This window comes from Scomber japonicus, chromosome 9 (genome assembly GCF_027409825.1).
Source record: "Scomber japonicus isolate fScoJap1 chromosome 9, fScoJap1.pri, whole genome shotgun sequence".
NCBI lineage: Eukaryota > Metazoa > Chordata > Actinopteri > Scombriformes > Scombridae > Scomber > Scomber japonicus.
This window is the reverse complement of record NC_070586.1, coordinates 2,407,261-2,428,926: the sequence shown is the minus strand read 5'-3', so window position 1 is coordinate 2,428,926 and position 21,666 is coordinate 2,407,261. Positions and strand designations below refer to the sequence as shown.

Genomic DNA, 21,666 nt, shown 5'->3' with positions numbered 1-21,666 from the left:
TCAGCTGCCCTTAGCAACCGTAGGGCCTTAGCTGACCTTAGCAACCGCAGGGCCTTAGCTGCCCTTAGCAACCGTAGGGCCTTAGCAACCTGTTGCTGGGCAGAAACTGATCTACTTTTTTATGATTGGCTAAACTGACCTACTTTTTTGTGATTGGCTAATTCCTGTCTGTCTGTTTTGCCAGTTAACTGAGCTAATTCATTTGAATGGAGTTATTAATTCATGTTTACTGTGGACAAAATAAATAGTTTCATTGAAGTATAATAAAATCTACTCTCTAAATTATTTGAAGATTTACTTAATTTCATAACAGGTATGTTCCTGTCTGTGGAAAAAATTAAGTAGACTTTAATTAATACGTTTATATATATTATTTTTGCAGCTTACTGCTGTTTTTAATAATGATAAAATCAGTTTACCTGCATTCTCCATCTTCAGCTTCATCACCTCGTTCTTGAGCTGCTCCACCTCGTTTTCACTGGCGTTGATTTTGGTCTCCAACTCTGTCGACACATTTAAAGCTCATGACTAAAAGCTTTATTTTGAATCTTAGATATTCATCTCAGTAAACATCTTAAAGGAATGGTTATATTTATTTCTTGAGTTTAACAGGAAATAAAATCACAAACATGAATTAATTATATATTATTCAATAAAATATGAATATCTACCTGCATTCTTGCTTTCACTGGCTGTCAGTCTGGTCTGCATGGCTGGAATAAAAGCAAAGTAAATTACTCCTAAAATGTCTATGTGAACATTGCATGAATGTGTTGATCACTGTGTGAATGAACCTGTATTCTCCTGCTCCAGCTTCTCCATCTTGCTCTTGGTGTTCCTCAGCTCCACTCTGTGTTCGATGGCCATGTCTCTCAGCTCCTTCAGCTCAGCCCAGATGTCAGGGCTGATGTTGGTCTGATCACTGGTTGATTTGACACCCAGGATCTCAGACTGAATCTCCGTCTGAGTGATGTCATTCCCTGTCAGCCCTCCACTCTCACCCTGAGCCCCCGTCCAGTACAGACAGAGCAGCAACGCCAGAAAAGCTGCAGCACGCCTCATTGTGAAATATCACCTCTTTAGACAGCAAGATGCAGTCTGACACCACTCGGTCAGTTCCCGTCTTTATATCCACGTAAAACAGGTCACTGAACTGCTGTATGAGAATTAAACAGCTGTCTTTGATAAGGAATGCAAAAATAGCACCAAACACTAAACTTAAAGCAAACAATTTAGAATGATGTTTTTTCAAAATCATTGGTAGTGAACGTTTGTCGTGTAAAGAGATGATAAGAGCAAAGTCAGTCTCTTATTTTTTCATGTGTTTGTTTCCCAGACTCAGGTTGTACATAGTCTGGGTCATGGTCAATCTGATGTGTATTTTTGTGTGTTTTAAAAAGGCGGGGAGTTCCTGTCCACTGAAATGAAGCCAATGGAGAAGTAACTTAGAGCTGCCTTCTATCAAAAGGCCACCAGGGGGCGACCATCTCTATACAAGTCAATGGAGAAGTAACTTAGAGCTGCCTTCTATCAAAAGGCCACCAGGGGGCGACCGTCTCTATACAAGTCAATGGAGAATTCACCAACTTCTCACTTGATTTCTAACCTCAGTAAACGTTTTCAAAATGTGTTTATGGTCTCAATCGGTAGTTTAAAGCCTTCTTCAATGAAGTATGATGTTCATTTAATGCTGAATCATCATCAGATCATCATTTGAACTAATGAGTTGATAAATGGGATTTCAGTGTCTGATCTTTTTGTGTGTATGTGTTGGTTTTCCCAGACTCAGGTTTAAATATCCCCAAATTAAAGTCAGAGACAGCACTTTAACCTCATATTCATTCTTTTATTTCATATGTAGTTTGTTGCAGAGCAAAGTCAACACAGCAACAATGTGCATCCTTTCATATACACATGAATACTGTAGGACTTGTTTATACACTATGCCAAACATTTGGGGGTAAATCAATTCTCATGTTTGAGTCTCACAGTGGAAAAAGCAGAAATCCATTAAAGGTAGTATGATCTTCAGTATTATCGAATACACTCTGGCCAGCACCTAAAACCAGGTAGACCACATCCCCCTTTTCCAGCTGAAGAACCAGTGAATTAGAAAGTCTGTTATGGCCAGTTCCATAATTGTAATCAGAATTCCACAACACTCTCTTGTCATTGTGATAGAGATATACAGTACTCCATATGTTATTCCGGACATCCATTGCAGTGAATGAGAAGTAGTAGGCTCCTCTGACTGGGGCTGTGAAGACACCTGCAACAGAGGAGAAAATGAGTGAAGCTTTTTCCTGCTGTTGAACTACATCTTCTCTGAGTTCAGTACGCTGTTGCTTCTCAATACTTTGGTCAGGCTGCCGTAAGTGGGTTTGTCTAATCTGAAGGAATAGTTGTTCAGTGCTTTGTTAACATCACATTACTCAGCGACTGTATAGTCCGTAAAAGTTGAGAGCTCTCAGTTACACATTCAGTGAGTCAGTTTGCATCCCATAAGGTTTATAGAAAGTGATATAACAGAGAGATATAAGTGAGCACCTTAAAACAGAGCAAAAGCCTCTCAAAGCCTTTGCAGAACAAATCATTCTCTTGTGTTTTCTCTGTAACTCTGTAAATGTCATAAACGACAAACTCACTTCATCATGAGAACCTGATCAGTCACCACATGAAATGTAATTACATAACACAAAATCACACACATGACTCAATGCTGGCAAAGAACCAACGGCCTGGCTCAAACCCTCTGAGAGGACACAGAAAAACTCCATTAAAATGTTTATGATGTACTGTAAAAGGTCAAATGGGTGAAATCTTAAAAGGGCCAATTCAAAGAGAAATGTCTCCTCCTCAGAAAGTGTGCAGCTGGAGCCATAGTGGAGGAAAAATAGATGAGTACCTGTAGTTGGACTGTAGACCTGACCAAAGTTGGTGATGACTTTACTGAACTTAAGTGTGGTGTCAGTATTGAAGGGTCCAATTAGTCCGCTGTCAGTGAGACCAAGTGAGAACGCCACCTTTGGTTGGTCTGTGTGGATGTGAGAAGATTCACATAGAGGAAAAAAATAGCTCCACTTATGAACAGCTGATGAACACATTGTTTGTATTGTGTCTCTTTTGGTGAATAGTATTCATAGAAACTGAAGTTACTCTTTAATAATGATAGAAACAGTTTACCTGCAATCTGTCTCTTGAGCTCCTCCACCTCGTTTTCACTGGCGTTCATTCTGGCCTCCAACACTGTCAACACATTTAACATTCATATTATAGTGAAGTTTATGGTCAGCAGGTTTCAAGTTGTTAACATAATCACTATGGAGACTGACCTTTGCTCTTATCTTCACTCGCTGTTACTCTGGATTGAAGATCTGCAATAGAAGGCAAAATTAATAATCAGATTAATAATTGTTCAGCAGGCAACAGTTTTTACATTTTATTAGTGCCACGGGTTCTAGCTCCGAGGCAACTATTACTCTTCTCCATACTCATTATTCTGCTTCTTCCGCTGTTTTTCGGTGCGTAACTCCTCCCGCAGCTTTGAGAAAACCCGACAATATATACATCAAAACGTGCGGCTCGATCGGGGGAAGGGTGCTATGACTTTTGGTGTTGAAATTCCAATTTTTCCCAAAGTTATTCCCAAAAAACACGGGAGATTTCTCCATTGGAAATGAATGGGAATTTTTTGAAAAACACCCAAAATTTCACCTTTTTTCACCTTTTTTCAGACTCACCTAGCTCTCTCATACGTGCACGTAGAAACGTGATTCAAACTTTAAAACGGAGGAAAACTTGTGCTCTCTGGAAAAATACCAAACTATTTTTACATAACATGCAAACTTTTCAAACTATGAGCAGTCAAACGAGGAGTGGAAATCACTTTTTCTTCAAAGTTAGAGTGGAAGCGTCAGTTAGCTTGAGTGAGAGAAGCTGTAAAAAATAACTTTAATTTTTATTTTTAACTCGAGCTCACGGCCAAACCGTAAAAAGGAGACAAATAATTTTTGGTCAAAATGTAGACATAGGTGTTGGGATTCATAAAATGTGACTTTGACAGGCGGGGTCTGCACAAAATTTAAACGGGGGGGCCGAGACTGGCGGCAATCCCTGTCTCGCTCCCCACTAACCCTAATGTAATCGTCTCTTTTTTCAAAAGAATCTCACTCTGTGTTCACACTGAGCTTACTCGCTCATTTTAAGGAATATCTGAATAAAATAAACACTGTCAGAATCTGCCGGCTTCTGTGTCTCTCACGGTGTTTTCGGTTTTTGGACAGGAGTTACGGTTTTCTCACAGTTTGCAATTGTTCGGGACCTTGTCAGAAGCCAAATTCTTTCCAAGCAGATTCTCACATCGCCGTAGCAACCGCAGGGCCTTAGCTGCCCTTAGCAACCGTAGGGCCTTAGCAACCTGTCGCTGGGCAGAAACTGAGCTTCTTTTATGTGATTGGCTGATTCTTCCTGTCTGTCTGTTTTGCCAGTTAACTGAGCTAATTCATTTGAATGGAGATTAATTCATGTTTACTGAGGACACAATAAATAGTTTTATAGTATTGTATTGTAGTTATATGATTTGTGGTGTATAAAAAGATTCAACATTTATCAATAGAAGATGAACAAAATGTACATAATATAATTTCATACAACCAAGTAATTTAAAATATAAAGTATAATAAAATATACTCTCTAAATTATTTGAAGATTTACTTAATAATTTCATAACAGTGATGTTCCTGTCAGTGGAAAAAATTAAGTAGACTTTAATTAATAAGTTTAAATATTAAATTATTTATGCTTAAATATGATTAAACATTCACTTAATATTTTCAGGAATGTTAAGTTGAGAATAAAGTACATTCATAAGGAAAAAATAAATCGTGTACTCCTCCCGGCAGTAGCCCCGTGGCACTCAAAATGTCCCTGGAATTTTCTAGTTGATTATTGTAGTTTACCTGTGTTCTCCATCTTGAGCTCCTCCATCACATCTTCACTGGTTTTCATTCTGGCCTTCAAAACTATGAACACATTCAACATGTTTATTTTAAAGGAGATAATCTACATAACTGGTACTTGAAATATTTGTATGTGTAGCTAATAAACTAGTAGCTGTGTATTTTTGCAGCTTACTGCTGTTTTTAATAATGATATAATCAGTTTACCTGCATTCTCTATCTTCAGCTTCATCACCTCGTTCCTGAGCTCCACCACCTCGTTTTCACTGGCGTTCATTTTGGACTCCAACACTGAACACATTTAAAGCTCATGACTAAAAGCTTTATTTTGAATCTTAGATATTAATCTCAGTAAACATCTTAAAGGAATGGTTATATTTATTTCTCGAGTTTAACAGGAAATAAAATCACAAACATAAATTAATTATATATTATTCAATAAAATATAAATATCTACCTGCATTCTTCCATTCACTGGCTGTCAGTCTGGTCTGTATGGCTGGAATAAAAGCAGTAAATTACTCCTAAAAGTAATGTCTATGTGAACATTGCATGAATGTGTTGATCACTGTGTGAATGAACCTGTATTCTCCTCTCCCAGCTTCCTCAGCTCCACACTGTGTTCGATGGCCATGTCTCTCAGCTCCTTCAGCTCAGCCCAGATGTCAGGGCTGATGTTGGTCTGATCACTGGTTGATTTGACACCCAGGATCTCAGACTGAACCTCCGTCTGAGTGATGTCATTCCCTGTCAGCCCTCCACTCTCACCCTGAGCCCCCGTCCAGTACAGACAGAGCAGCAACGCCAGAAAAGCTGCAGCACGCCTCATTGTGAAATATCACCTCTTTAGACAGGAGGATGCAGTCTGACACCACTCGTTCAGTTCCCGTCTTTATATCCACGTAAAACAGGTCACTGAACTGCTGTATGAGAATTAAACAGCTGTCTTTGATAAGGAATGCAAAAATAGCACCAAAGATCCTTCAACACTAAACTTAAAGCAAACAAGTTAGAATGATGTTCTTTCTTACAGAATAACAGCATTGAAGGACAGGTTCACAATCTTTCAAGTCACTCTTAATTTTGTTGTATTGTTCACAATATAATTGACTTGACTTGAACAAAAGTCAGCTGCCAAAATGAGTTACTTCCTCCTGTTCATACTGACCATTAGAGGATTCCTTCATAATGCTTCATAACTTACATTGCAAGTTATTGTGGCTAAAACCCACAGTCCTCCTCCTGTGCAAACATGTATTTAAATGTTTATCTGAATCTTATATAAAGCTTCAGCTGTCCAAATTATTCAAATCAAATAGATTTGTTTCAGTGTTGTAGTATTTTATTAACAAAGTTACTCCTTTTGTGACTATATTTCCAACAAGCTCAACAGTTAACCTGCCCAAGGAAACACAAAGAGTGAATTTGATACTCAAAAGACTGTAAAAATGGCAGATATCCACTTTATATGTCTAACTCAGTCTGCTGAAGACTCATATAAGCTTCACATCAACTTTTAAATGCACCTTTGCACAAAATAACTGTGTGAACAAACTGTGGATGTTGGTCCCTCATCACTTTCATCAAAAGCACATTTGAAGAAGATATTTTATCAGCCAGCATGAAAAGGAGGAAGTGAAGGAAACTGATGGGAAAATACAAATCTCTTATATTCATTTTGTGTTCCTATAACCAGTAACACCAATGTCTTATATTCATTTTGACATCTGCATAATCAGTTTGCAACATTATATTCAGTTTACTGGTGATTGTACTTTGTTATCATTGTATTAGTATGTGTAGAATGGTTAGCGTGACTTTTATATGACTGTAGTAATGATTAAAAGTGTATGCGTTATACTTTGCATTCCACACTTGTAGAAGTAGATTTATTGTGCTTGTGATTGTAAGAGGCCACAGTGCTAGAAGGCCAAGGAGTTAACACTTGTTGCAGTAAATTTCCATCCTATGTTATGAGATATTTTGACTAATGCTGGAGGTCGCAAGTGGTGGGAGAGAAGAGAGACACACAACCCACCACCTGGCTCTCTGATAACACTTGTTGATAAAAGATGATTTGTTACTCTTTAGGTATAAAAAACCTCGCTCAAAGGACCGACCTCTGAGCTTACTCTGTGCATGGTTGGTAGCTGTGTATCGTGATTTGCTCCTTCTTGCAAGAATAAAAGTAACTCGACTTTTGTACTTGGTTTCAGCCTCAGTCTTATAATTAATTTTTCTATCAGAAATCTCTTTCAGTCTTCATATAAGCACCTGACTGCTGCTTTAAAACAGACATGAACAATTGTGAAGCTATCCTTTAATGCTGAATTATCATCAGATCATCATTTGAACTAATGAGTTGATAAATGGGATTTCAGTGTCTGATCTTTTTGTGTGTGTGTGTTGGTTTTCCCAGACTCAGGTTTAAATATCCCCAAATTAAAGTCAGAGACAAGCACTTTAACCTCATATTCATTCTTTTATTTCATATGTAGTTTGTTGCAGAGCAAAGTCAACACAGCAACAATGTGCATCCTTTCATATACACATGAATACTGTATGACTTGTTTATACACTATGCCAAACATTTGGGGGTAAATCAATTCTCATGTTTGAGTCTCACAGTGGAAAAAGCAGAAATCCATTAAAGAAAGTATAATCATCAGTATCATCGTATACAGTATCGCCAGCACCTAAAACCAGGTAGACCACATCCCCCTTTTCCAGCTGAAGAACCAGTGAATTAGAAATTCTGTTATTGCCAGGTTCATAATTGTAATCAACATTCCACAACACACTCTTGTCATTGTGATAGAGAAATACATGACTCCATACGTTCTTCCGGGTATCCAGTAGATTGAATGAGAAGTAGTAGGCTCCTTTGACTGGGGCTGTGAAGAGACCTGCAACAGAGGAGAAAATGAGTGAAGCTTTTTCCTGCTGTTGAACTTCCTCTTCTCTGAGTTCAGTACACTGTTGCTTCTCAATACTTTGGTCAGGCTGCTGTAAGTGGGTTTGTCTAATCTGAAGGAATAGTTGTTCAGTGCTTTGTTAACATCACATTACTCAGAGACTGTATAGTCTGTAAAAGTTGAGAGCTCTCAGTTACACATTCAGTGAGTCAGTTTGCATCCCATAAGGTTTATAGAAAGTGATATAACAGAGAGATATAAGTGAGCACCTTAAAACAGAGCAAAAGCCTCTCAAAGCCTTTGCAGAACAAATCATTCTCTTGTGTTTTCTCTGTAACTCTGTAAATGTCATAAACGACAAACTCACTTCATCATGAGAACCTGATCAGTCACCACATGAAATGTAATTACATAACACAAAATCACACACATGACTCAATGCTGGCAAAGAACCAACGGCCTGGCTCAAACCCTCTGAGAGGACACAGAGAAACTCCATTAAAAGTGTTATGATGGACTGTAAAAGGTCAAATGGGTGAAATCTTAAAAGGGCCAATTCAAAGAGAAATGTCTCCTCCTCAGAAAGTGTGCAGCTGGAGCCATAGTGGAGGAAAAATAGATGAGTACCTGTAGTTGGACTGTAGCCCTGACCAAAGTTGGTGATGACTTTACTGAACTTAAGTGTGATGTCAGTATTGAAGGGTCCAATTGTTCCGCTGTCAGTGAGACCAAGAGAGAAGGCCACCTTTGGTTGGTCTGTGTGGATGTGAGAAGATTCACATAGAGGAAAAAAATAGCTCCACTTATAAACAGCTGATGAACACATTGTTTGTATTGTGTCTCTTTTGGTGAATAGTATTCATAGAAACTGAAGTTACTCTTTAATAATGATAGAAACAGTTTACCTGCAATCTGTCTCTTGAGCTCCTCCACCTCGTTTTCACTGGCGTTCATTCTGGTCATCATATCTGTGAACACATTCAACATTTTTATTTTAACCCACCCGTTGTCCTCGAGTCAAGGAAGGAAGGGAGGGGGGAAGAAGGAAGGAAAGGAGGGCGGAAGGATGGAAGGGAGGAAGAAGGAAGGAAGGAAAGGAGGGAGGGGGGAAGGATGGAAGGGAGGAAGAAGGAAGGTAGGAGGGAGGGATGAAACAAGGAAGGAGGGAGGGAGAAAGGAAAATAGGAAGGGAGGAAGGAAGGAAGGAAGGAAAGAAGGAAATAGGAAAGAAAGAAGGGAGGAAGTTAAGGAAGGAAGGAAAGAATGAGGAAGGGATGAAAGAAGGAAGGACAGATGGAAGGAAGGAAAGACAGATGGAAGGAAGGACAGAAGGAAGGAAGGAAAGAGGGAAGGAAGGACAGAGGGAAGGAATGACGGATGGAAGGAAGAAAGGTAGGAAGGAAGGACAGACAGCAAAAAGGAAGGAAGGAATGAAGGAACAGTCAAAACAGACGGGGTCAATTTGACCCAGGAGGACGACAGGAAGGTTAAAGGAGATAATCTACATAACTGTGTAGCTAATAAACTAGCAGCTGTGTACTTTGCAGGTTATTGTTGTTCTTAATAATGATATAATCAGTTTACCTGCACTCTGTCTCTTGAGCTCCTCCAACTCGGTTTCACTGGCGTTCATTCTGGCCTCCAACACTGTCAACACATTTAACATTCATATTATAGTGAAGTTTATAGTCAGCAGGTTTCAAGTTGTTAACATGATCACTATGGAGACTGACCTGTGGTCTTATCTTCACTCGCTGTTACTCTGGATTGAAGATCTGCAATAGAAGGCAAAATTAATAATCAGATTAATAATTGTTCAGCAGGCAGCAGTTTTTACATTTTATTAGCGCCTCGGGTTCTAGCTCCGAGGCAACTATTACTCTTCTCCATACTTATTATTCTGCTTCTTCCGCCGTTTTTCGGTGCGTAACTCCTCCCGCAGCTTTGAGAAAACCCCGACAATATATACATCAAAACGTGCGGCTCGATCGGGGGAGGGGTGCTTTGACCTTTGGTGTTGAAATTCCTATTTTTCCCAAAGTTATTCCCAAAAAAACAGGAATAATTCTCCATTGGAAATGAATGGGAATTTTTTGAAAAACACCCCAAATTTCAACTTTTTTCACCTTTTTTCAGAGTCAGCTCGCTCTCTCATACGTTCACGTAGAAACGTGATTCAAACTTTAAAACGGAGGAAAATTTGTGCTCTCTGGAAAAATACCAAACTGTTTTTACATAAAATGTAAACTTTTCAAACTATGAACAGTCAAACCAGGAGTGGAAATCACTTTTTCTTCAAAGTTAGAGTGGAAGCGGCAGTTAGCTAGAGTGAGAGAAGCAGAAAAAATAACTTAAATTTTTATTTTTAACTCGAGCTCACGGCCAAACCGTAAAAAGGAGACAAATAATTTTTTGTAAAAATGTAGACATGGGTGTTGGGATTCATAAAATGTGACTTTGACAGGCGGGGTCTGCACAAAATTTAAATGGGGGGGCCGAGACTGGCGGCAATCCCTGTCTCGCTCCCCACTAACCCTAATGTAATTGTGTGCTTTTTTCAAAAGAATCTCACTCTGTGTTCACACTGAGCTTACTCGCTCATTTTAAAGAATATGTGAATAAAATAAACACTGTCAGAATCTGCCGGCTTCTGTGTCTCTCACGGTGTTTTCGGTTTTTGGACAGGAGTTACGGTTTTCTCACAGTTTGCAATTGTTCGGGACCTTGTCAGAAGCCAAATTCTTCAGAATTGTCAGAATTTTTTCCAAGCAGATTCTCAAATCGCCGTAGCAACCGCAGGCCCTTAGCAACCATAGGGCCTTAGCAACCTGTCGCTGGGCAGAAACTGACCTACTTTTTTGTGATTGGCTAATTGCTGTGTCTGTTTTGCCAGTTAACTGAGCTAATTCATTTGAATGGAGATTAATTCATGTTTACTGAGGACTAAATAAAAAGTTTTATTGTTTTGTATTGTAGTTATATGATTTGTGGTGTATAAAAAGATTCAACATTTATCAATAGAAGATGAACAAAATGTACATAATATAATTTCATACAACCAAGTAATTTAAAATATAAAGTATAATAAAATCTACTCTCAATGATTTGAAGATTTACTTAATAATTTCATAACAGTGATGTTCCTGTCAGTGGAAAAAATGAAGTAGACTTTAATTAATAAGTTTAAATATTAAATTATTTATGCTTAAATATGATTAAACATTCACTTAATATTTTCAGGAATGTTAAGTTGAGAATAAAGTACATTCATAAGGAAAAAATAAATTGTGTACTCGTCCTGGCAGTAGCCCCGTGGCACTCAAAATGTCCCTGGAATTTTCTAGTTGATTATTGTAGTTTACCTGTGTTCTCCATCTTGAGCTCCTCCATCACATCTTCACTGGTTTTAATTCTGGCCTTCAAAACTGTGAACACATTCAACATGTTTATTTTAAAGGAGATAATCTACATAACTGGAACTTGAAATATTTGTATGTGTAGCTAATAAACTAGTAGCTGTGTATTTTTGCAGCTTACTGCTGTTTTTGATAATGATATAATCAGTTTACCTGCATTCTCTATCTTCAGCTTCGTCACCTCGTTCTTGAGCTTCTCCGCCTCGTTTTCACTGGTGGTCATTTTGGACTCCAACACTGTGAACACATTTAAAGCTCATGATTAAAAGCTTTATTTTGAATCTTAGATATTCATCTCAGTAAACATCTTAAAGGAATGGTTATATTTATTTCTTGAGTTTAACAGGAAATAAAATCACAAACATAAATTAATTATATATTATTCAATAAAATATGAATATCTACCTGCATTCTTGCTTTCACTGGCTGTCAGTCTGGTCTGTATGGCTGGAATAAAAGCAGTAAATTACTCCTAAAAGTAATGTCTATGTGAACATTGCATGAATGTGTTGATCACTGTGTGAATGAACCTGTATTCTCCTGGTCCAGCTTCCTCAGCTCCACTCTGTGTTCGATGGCCATGTCTCTCAGCTCCTTCAGCTCAGCCCAGATGTCAGGGGTGATGTTGGTCTGATCACTGGTTGATTTGACACCCAGGATCTCAGACTGAATCTCCGTCTGAGTGATGTCATTGCCTGTCAGCCCTCCACTCTCACCCTGAGCCCCCGTCCAGTACAGACAGAGCAGCAACGCCAGAAAAGCTGCAGCACGCCTCATTGTGAAATATCACCTCTTTAGACAGCAAGATGCAGTCTGACACCACTCGCTCAGTTCCCGTCTTTATATCCACGTAAAACAGGTCACTGAACTGCTGTATGAGAATTGAACAGCTGTCTTTGATAAGGAATGCAAAAATAGCACCAAACACTAAACTTAAAGCAAACAAGTTAGAATGATGTTTTTTCAAAATCATTGGTAGTGAACGTTTGTTGTGTAGAGAGATGATAAGAGCAAAGTCAGTCTTTTAGTTTTTCATGTGTTTGTTTCCCAGACTCAGGTTGTAAAGAGTCTGGGTCATGGTCAATCTGATGTGTATTTTTATGTGTTTTAAAAAGGCGGGGAGTTCCTGTCCACTGAAATGAAGTCAATGGAGAAGTAACTTAGAGCTGCCTTCTATCAAAAGGCCACCAGGGGGCGACCGTCTCTATACAAGTCAATGGAGAAGTAACTTAGAGCTGCCTTCTATCAAAAGGCCACCAGGGGGCGACCGTCTCTATACAAGTCAATGGAGAATTCACCAACTTCTCACTTGATTTCTAACCTCAGTAAACGTTTTCAAAATGTGTTTATGGTCTCAATCGCTAGTTTAAAGCCTTCTTCAATGCAGTATGATGTTCATTTAATGCTGAATCATCATCAGATCATCATTTGAACTAATGAGTTGATAAATGGGATTTCAGTGTCTGATCTTTTTGTGTGTATGTGTTGGTTTTCCCAGACTCAGGTTTAAATATCCCCAAATTAAAGTCAGAGACAAACACTTTAACCTCATATTCATTCTTTTATTTCATATGTAGTTTGTTGCAGAGCAAAGTCAACACAGCAACAATGTGCATCCTTTCATATACACATGAATACTGTATGACTTGTTTATACACTATGCCAAACATTTGGGGGTAAATCAATTCTCATGTTTGAGTCTCACAGTGGAAAAAGCAGAAAGCCGTTAAAGGAAGTATGATCATCAATAGTATCGTATACACTATAGCCAGCAGGTAAAACCAGGTAGACCACATCCCCCTTTTCCAGCTGAAGAACCAGTGAATTAGAAACACTTTCCAGGCCATATGCACTGATATTATAATTGTCCAACACTCTCTTGTCATTGTGATAGACATAAACACGGCTCCATACGTTACTCCGGTTATCCAGTAGATTGAATGAGAAGTAGTAGGCTCCTCTGACTGGGGCTGTGAAGTGACCTGCAACAGAGGAGAAATTGAGTGAAGCTTTTTCCTGCTGTTGAACTTCCTCTTCTCTGAGCTCAGTACGCTGTTGCTTCTCAATACTTTGGTCAGGCTGCTGTAAGTGGGTTTGTCTAATCTGAAGGAATAGTTGTTCAGTGCTTTGTTAACATCACATTACTCAGAGACTGTATAGTCTGTAAAAGTTGAGAGCTCTCAGTTACACATTCAGTGAGTCAGTTTGCATCCCATAAGGTTTATAGAAAGTGATATAACAGAGAGATATAAGTGAGCACCTTAAAACAGAGCAAAAGCCTCTCAAAGCCTTTGCAGAACAAATCATTCTCTTGTGTTTTCTATGTAACTCTGTAAATGTCATGAACGACAAACTCACTTCATCATGAGAACCTGATCAGTCACCACATGAAATGTAATTACATAACACAAAATCACACACATGACTCAATGCTGGCAAAGAACCAACAGCCTGGCTCAAACCCTCTGAGAGGACACAGAGAAACTCCATTAAAAGTCTTATGATGGACTGTAAAAGGTCAAATGGGTGAAATCTTAAAAGGGCCAATTCAAAGAGAAATGTCTCCTCCTCAGAAAGTGTGCAGCTGGAGCCATAGTGGAGAAAAAATAGATGAGTACCTGTAGATGGACTGTAGACCTGACCAAAGTTGGTGACGACTTTACTGAACTTAAGTGTGATGTCAGTATTGAAGGGTCCAAGTAGTCCGCTGTCAGTGAGACCAAGTGAGAACGCCACCTTTGGTTGGTCTGTGTGGATGTGAGAAGATTCACATAGAGGAAAAAAATAGCTCCACTTATAAACAGCTGATGAACACATTGTTTGTATTGTGTCTCTTTTGGTGAATAGTATTCATAGAAACTGAAGTTACTCTTTAATAATGATAGAAACAGTTTACCTGCAATCTGTCTCTTGAGCTCCTCCACCTCGTTTTCACTGGCGTTCATTCTGGTCATCATATCTGTGAACACATTCAACATTTTTATTTTAATGGAGTTAATCTACATAACTGTGTAGCTAATAAAATAGCAGCTGTGTAATTTGCATCTTACTGCTGTTCTTAAAGACCGTGTGAAGTGAATTCAGACATTTTCTTCTAAACACATTAAATAGGTCATAATTGCATTTTTAAAAAAGGTATAAAAAGCATTTCAACCATTTAGATTTGAATTGTGTTAGCTGAGCTAGCCACCCAGCTAGCTGCCGAGTTAGCAGCTGAGTTAGCCGCCGAGCTAGCAGCCGAGTTAGCAGCTGAGTTAGCAGCCGAGCTAGCAGCCGAGTTAGCGCCGAGCTAGCAGCCGAGTTAGCCGCCGAGCTAGCAGCCGAGTTAGCCGCCGAGCTAGCAGCCGAGTTAGCCACCGAGCCAGCAGCTGAGTTAGCCGCCGAGTTAGCCGCCAAGCTAGCAGCCGAGTTAGCAGCTGAGTTAGCCACCGAGCCGGTCGCTTTGGCGGTATTTTTAATCATTCAAATTTGGCAGGGTGGTTAACAACACACTTTTCTGTGGTATGTCAAACTCAGAACACATATTTATTCTTACTTTACACAGACTTTAATAATGTTATAAACAGTTTACCTGCAATCTGTCTCTTGAGCTCCTCCACCTCATTTTCACTGGCGTTCATTCTGGCCTCCAACACTGTCAACACATTTAACATTAATATTATTGTGAAGTTTATAGTCAACAGGTTTCAAGTTGTTAACATGATCACTATGGAGACTGACCTTTGCTCTTATCTTCACTCGCTGTTACTCTGGATTGAAGATCTGCAATAGAAGGAACAATTAATAATCAGATTAATAATTGTTCAGCAGGCAACAGTTTTTACATTTTATTGATTATTGTAGTTTACCTGTGTTCTCCATCTTGAGCTCCTCCATCACATCTTCACTGGTTTTACAAAAAATATTTGTATGTGTAGCTAATAAACTAGTAGCTGTGTATTTTTGCAGCTTACTGCTGTTTTTAATAATGATATAATCAGTTTACCTGCATTCTCTATCTTCAGCTTCATCACCTCGTTCTTGAGCTCCTCCACCTCATTTTCACTGGCGTTGATTTTGGACTCCAACACTGTGAACACATTTAAAGCTCATGACTAAAAGCTTTATTTTGAATCTTAGATATTAATCTCAGTAAACATCTTAAAGGAATGGTTATATTTATTTCTTGAGTTTAACAGGAAATAAAATCACAAACATAAATTAATTATATATTATTCAATAAAATATAAATATCTACCTGCATTCTTGCTTTCACTGGCTGTCAGTCTGGTCTGTATGGCTGGAATAAAAGCAGTAAATTACTCCTAAAAGTAATGTCTATGTGAACATTTCATGAATGTGTTGATCACTGTGTGAATGAACCTGTATTCTCCTGCTCCAGCTTCCTCAGCTCCACACTGTGTTCGATGGCCATGTCTCTCAGCTCCTTCAGCTCAGCCCAGATGTCAGGGCTGATGTCGGTGTCATCACTGGTTGATTTGACACCCAGGATCTCAGACTGAATCTCCGTCTGAGTGATATCATTCCCTGTCAGCCCTCCACTCTCACCCTGAGCCCCCGTCCAGTACAGACAGAGCAGCAACGCCAGAAAAGCTGCAGCACGCCTCATTGTGAAATATTACCTCTTTAGACAGCAAGATGCAGTCTAACACCACTCGCTCAGTTCCCGTCTTTATATCCACGTAAAACAGGTCACTGAACTGCTGTATGAGAATTAAACAGCTGTCTTTGATAAGGAATGCAAAAATAGCACCAAACACTAAACTTAAAGCAAACAAGTTAGAATGATGTTTTTTCAAAACCATTGGTAGTGAACGTTTGTTGTGTAAAGAGATGATAAGAGCAAAGTCAGTCTTTTATTTCTTCATGTGTTTGTTTCCCAGACTCAGGTTGTAAAGAGTCTGGGTCAATCTGACGTGTATTTTTATGTGTTTTAAACAGGCGGGGAGTTCCTGTCCTCTGAAAAGAAGCCAATGGAGAAGTAACTTAGAGATGAATTCTATCAAAAGGCCACCAGGGGGCGACCGTCTCTATACAAGTCAATGGAGAATTCACCAACTTCTCACTTGATTTCTAACCTCAGTAAACGTTTTCAAAATGTGTTTATGGTCTCAATCGCTAGTTTAAAGCCTTCTTCAATGCAGTATGATGTTCATTTAATGCTGAATTATCATCCGATCATCATTTGAACTAATGAGTTGATAAATGGGATTTTCAGTGTCTGATCTTTTTCTGTATGTGTGTGTTGGTTTTCCCAGACTCAGGTTTAAATATCCCCAAATTAAAGTCAGAGACAAGCACTTTAACCTCATATTCATTCTTTTATTTCATATGTAGTTTGTTGCAGAGCAAAGTCAACACAGCAACAATGTGCATCCTTTCATATACACATGAATACTGTATGACTTGTTTATACACTATGCCAAACATTTGGGGGTAAATCAATTCTCATGTTTGAGTCTCACAGTGGAAAAAGCAGAAATCCATTAAAGAAAGTAAAATCCCTAGTATCATCGAATACACTATAGCCAGCACGTAAAACCAGGTAGACCACATCCCCCTTTTCCAGCTGAAGAACCAGTGAATTAGAAATTCTGTTATTGCCAGGTTCATAATTGTAATCAACATTGCACAACACACTCTTGTCATTGTGATAGAGATATACAGTATTCCATACGTTCTTCCGGGTATCCAGTAGATTGAGTGAGAAGTAGTAGGCTCCTCTGACTGGGGCTGTGAAGACACCTGCAACAGAGGAGAAAATGAGTGAAGCTTCTTCCTGCTGTTGAACTTCCTCTTCTCTGAGTTCAGTACGCTGTTGCTTCTCAATACTTTGGTCAGGCTGCTGTAAGTGGGTTTGTCTAATCTGAAGGAATAGTTGTTCAGTGCTTTGTTAACATCACATTACTCAGAGACTGTATAGTCTGTGAAAGTTGAGAGCTCTCAGTTACACATTCAGTGAGTCAGTTTGCATCCCATAAGGTTTATAGAAAGTGATATAACAGAGAGATATAAGTGAGCACCTTAAAACAGAGCAAAAGCCTCTCAAAGCCTTTGCAGAACAAATCATTCTCTTGTGTTTTCTCTGTAACTCTGTAAATGTCATAAACGACAAACTCACTTCATCATGAGAACCTGATCAGTCACCACATGAAATGTAATTACATAACACAAAATCACACACATGACTCAATGCTGGCAAAGAACCAACGGCCTGGCTCAAACCCTCTGAGAGGACACAGAGAAACTCCATTAAAAGTGTTATGATGGACTGTAAAAGGTCAAATGGGTGAAATCTTAAAAGGGCCAATTCAAAGAGAAATGTCTCCTCCTCAGAAAGTGTGCAGCTGGAGCCAAAGTGGAGACAAAATAGATGAGTACCTGTAATTGGACTGTAGACCTGACCAAAGTTGGTGAAGACTTTACTGAACTTAAGTGTGATGTCAGTATTGAAGGGTCCAAGTAGTCCATCATCAGTGAGACCAAGAGAGAACGCCACCTTTGGTTGGTCTGTGTGGATGTGAGAAGATTCACATAGAGGAAAAAAATAGCTCCACTTATAAACAGCTGATGAACACATTGTTTGTATTGTGTCTCTTTTGGTGAATAGTATTCATAGAAACTGAAGTTACTCTTTAATAATGATAGAAACAGTTTACCTGCAATCTGTCTCTTGAGCTCCTCCACCTCGTTTTCACTGGCGTTCATTCTGGTCATCATATCTGTGAACACATTCAACATTTTTATTTTAAATGGAGATAATCTACATAACTGTGTAGCTAATAAACTAGCAGCTGTGTAATTTGCAGTTTTCTGCTGTTCTTAAAGACTGTGTAAAGTGAATTCAGACATTTTCTCCTAAACACATTAAATAGGTCATAATTGCATTTCTAAAAAAGGTATAAAAAGCATTTCAACCATTTAGATTTGAATTGTCTTAGCTGAGCTAGCCACCCAGCTAGCTGCCGAGTTAGCAGCTGAGTTAGCCGCCGAGCTAGCAGCCGAGTTAGCAGCTGAGTTAACAGCCGAGCTAGCAGCCGAGTTAGCCGCCGAGCTAGCAGCCGAGTTAGCCGCCGAGCTAGCAGCCGAGTTAGCCGCTGAGCTAGCAGCCGAGTTAGCCACCGAGCCAGCAGCTGAGTTAGCCGCCGAGTTAGCCGCCAAGCTAGCAGCCGAGTTAGCAGCTGAGTTAACCGCCGAGCTAGCAGCTGAGTTAGCCACCGAGCCGGTCGCTTTGGCGATATTTTTAATCATTCAAATTTGGCAGGGTGGTTAACAACACACTTTTCTGTGGTATGTCAAACTCAGAACACATATTTATTCTTACTTTACACAGACTTTAATAATGTTATAAACAGTTTACCTGCACTCTGTCTCTTGAGCTCCTCCACCTCATTTTCACTGGCGTTCATTTTGGCCTCCAACACTGTCAACACATTTAACATTAATATTATTGTGAAGTTTATAGTCAGCAGGTTTCAAGTTGTTAACATGATCACTATGGAGACTGACCTGTGGTCTTATCTTCACTCGCTGTTACTCTGGATTGAAGATCTGCAATAGAAGGCAAAATTAATAATCAGATTAATAATTGTTCAGCAGGCAACAGTTTTTACATTTTATTGATTATTGTAGTTTACCTGTGTTCTCCATCTTGAGCTCCTCCATCACATCTTCACTGGTTTTACAAAAAATATTTGTATGTGTAGCTAATAAACTAGTAGCTGTGTATTTTTGCAGCTTACTGCTGTTTTTAATAATGATATAATCAGTTTACCTGCATTCTCTATCTTCAGCTTCATCACCTCGTTCTTGAGCTCCTCCACCTCGTTTTCACTGGCGTTGATTTTGGACTCCAACACTGTGAACACATTTAAAGCTCATGACTAAAAGCTTTATTTTGAATCTTAGATATTAATCTCAGTAAACATCTTAAAGGAATGGTTATCTTTATTTCTTGAGTTTAACAGGAAATAAAATCACAAACATAAATTAATTATATATTATTCAATAAAATATAAATATCTACCTGCATTCTTGCTTTCACTGGCTGTCAGTCTGGTCTGCATGGCTGGAATAAAAGCAGTAAATTACTCCTAAAAGTAATGTCTATGTGAACATTGCATGAATGTGTTGATCACTGTGTGAATGAACCTGTATTCTCCTGCTCCAGCTTCCTCAGCTCCACTCTGTGTTCGACGGCCATGTCTCTCAGCTCCTTCAGCTCAGCCCAGATGTCAGGGCTGATGTTGGTCTGATCATTGGTTGATTTGACACCCACCCCTCCACTCTCACCCTGAGCCCCCGTCCAGTACAGACAGAGCAGCAACGCCAGAAAAGCTGCAGCACGCCTCATTGTGAAATATCACCTCTTTAGACAGCAAGATGCAATCTGACACCACTCGTTCAGTTCCCGTCTTTATATCCACGTAGAACAGGTCACTGAACTGCTGTATGAGAATTAAACAGCTGTCTTTGATAAGGAATGCAAAAAGACCCTTGACCACTAAACTTAAAGCAAACAAGTTAGAATGATGTTCTTTCAAAATCATTGGTAGTGAATGTTTGTTGTGTAAAGAGATGATAAGAGCAAAGTCAGTCTTTTAGTTTTTATGTGTTTGTTTCCCAGACTCAGGTTGTAAAGAGTCTGGGTCATGGTCAATCTGATGTGTATTTTTCTGTGTTTTAAAGCATTTATTGCAAAACCACAAAACAAAAAACTGTAGTCATAAACTATAAAACCTTAATATCCTTAGCATGTATATATACTTCAATTCATGCCAAGGCTACAAGGAGCTAATACTGGCCAATACGTCAGCTCAGCCAATTTGTTCAAACTCAAACTCAAATTCAAACTCCATCATATGAAACAGGAAACCTGACTGAACATGATTTGTTACATACATTTGATTTCTGGGAAGTGTGGTACAGTTAAGTACTACAATGGGAAAAAAAGGAAAAATCTGCATTTTAACTTTTACTTAAATGAAAGTAAAAACTTGCTCAAGTATTCAACTCAGAAGTACTCCATATGCAGAATGGCTTCTAGTCAATACGCAAAATTAGAAGTAATGAAATAAAACTCAATACAAGTTGTATGATTTGAGATTTTCCACTCTGTTGGATAATGTCAGACCTGGACGTAAATGAGGACTCAATGCAGAGGTAGGACTGTTAAGGCGGACTTTTATTGGTTCCAACCTCCTTGACAGAGTGACGAAATAACAGGCTAGAAAAACTTTACTCTATCAAGGCAGGAAATCTAGGGAGAAAATAAACAGGGAGAATATCTTCTAATGAAATGAAACCACTCCTAACGAGGAGTGAAAAAGGCCTAAAAACTAAGGACTAAAATAACAGAAAATCACTCCACTAGGAGGTAAAAGAAAAGCCACAACTAGAAAAACAAAACACTGGAGGAACCAAACGCCGTTCACAAGGAACAATAAAACAGAAAATCAGAGGCTCTACAAAACTCTAAGAAACTAAACTGACTACTTAACTTACTTTACTTGACACTTAATCTGTGAAAAAATATACAAACAAAAGATCACTCAAAAGGAGGCAAAGAACACAAGCTTACATGACATGAGAATAACAAGGCTGAGGAATAACATGGACTGTGGAGACTGGCTGGGGTTAGACTGGCTGGGGTTGGGGCTAGACTGGCTGGGGTTAGGGTTAGACTGGCTGGGGTTAGGGTTAGACTGGCTGGGGTTGGGGTTAGACTGGCTGGGGTTAGGGTTAGACTGGCTGGGGTTAGAGTTAGACTGGCTGGGGTTAGACTGGCTGGGGTTAGAGTTAGACTGGCTGGGGTTAGACTGGCTGGGGTTAGGGTTAGACTGGCTGGGGTTAGACTGGCTGGGGTTAGGATTAGATTGGCTGGGGTTAGATTGGCTGGGGTTAGACTGGCTGGAGTTAGGGTTAGACTGGCTGGGGTTAGGGTTAGACTGGCTGGGGTTGGGGTTAGACTGGCTGGGGTTAGACTGGCTGGGGTTAGGGTTAGACTGGCTGGGGTTAGGGTTAGACTGGCTGGGGTTAGGGTTAGACTGGCTGGGATTGGAGTTAGACTGGCTGGGGTTAGACTGGCTGGGGTTAGATTTAGACTGGCTGGGGTTAGGGTTAGACTGGCTGGGGTTAGGGTTAGACTGGCTGGGGTTAGGGTTAGACTGGCTGGGGTTAGACTGGCTGGGGTTAGACTGGCTGGGGTTAGACTGGCTGGGGTTAGGGTTAGACTGCCTGGGGTTAGGTTTGGACTGGCTGGGGTTAGACTGGCTGGGGTTAGGATTAGACTGGCTGGGGTTAGGATTAGACTGGCTGGGGTTAGGGTTAGACTGGCTGGGGTTAGGGTTAGACTGGCTGGGGTTAGACTGCCTGGGG

General features: G+C 39.6%; 1 protein-coding gene and 1 long non-coding RNA gene across 2 annotated transcripts; both read right to left on the bottom strand.

The window, feature by feature from the left end:
- Nucleotides 1-1,985: 1,985 nt before the first annotated feature.
- Nucleotides 1,986-19,942, bottom strand: LOC128364257 (complement C1q-like protein 2). The gene is made up of 7 exons (XM_053324793.1): nt 19,918-19,942; nt 19,064-19,147; nt 18,799-18,840; nt 18,650-18,712; nt 17,949-18,011; nt 17,671-17,799; nt 1,986-2,269 (listed from the first exon to the last, which is right to left on the bottom strand). The coding sequence occupies exons 1-7, from the start codon at nt 19,940-19,942 to the stop codon at nt 1,986-1,988; spliced, it is 690 nt and encodes a 229-aa protein (XP_053180768.1).
- LOC128364368 (uncharacterized) lies at nt 9,479-15,154 on the bottom strand. Its single transcript, XR_008321769.1, has 3 exons — nt 15,138-15,154; nt 15,010-15,051; nt 9,479-9,520 (listed from the first exon to the last, which is right to left on the bottom strand). It is a non-coding gene; the product is annotated as an uncharacterized LOC128364368 (long non-coding RNA).
- Nucleotides 19,943-21,666: the final 1,724 nt, after the last annotated feature.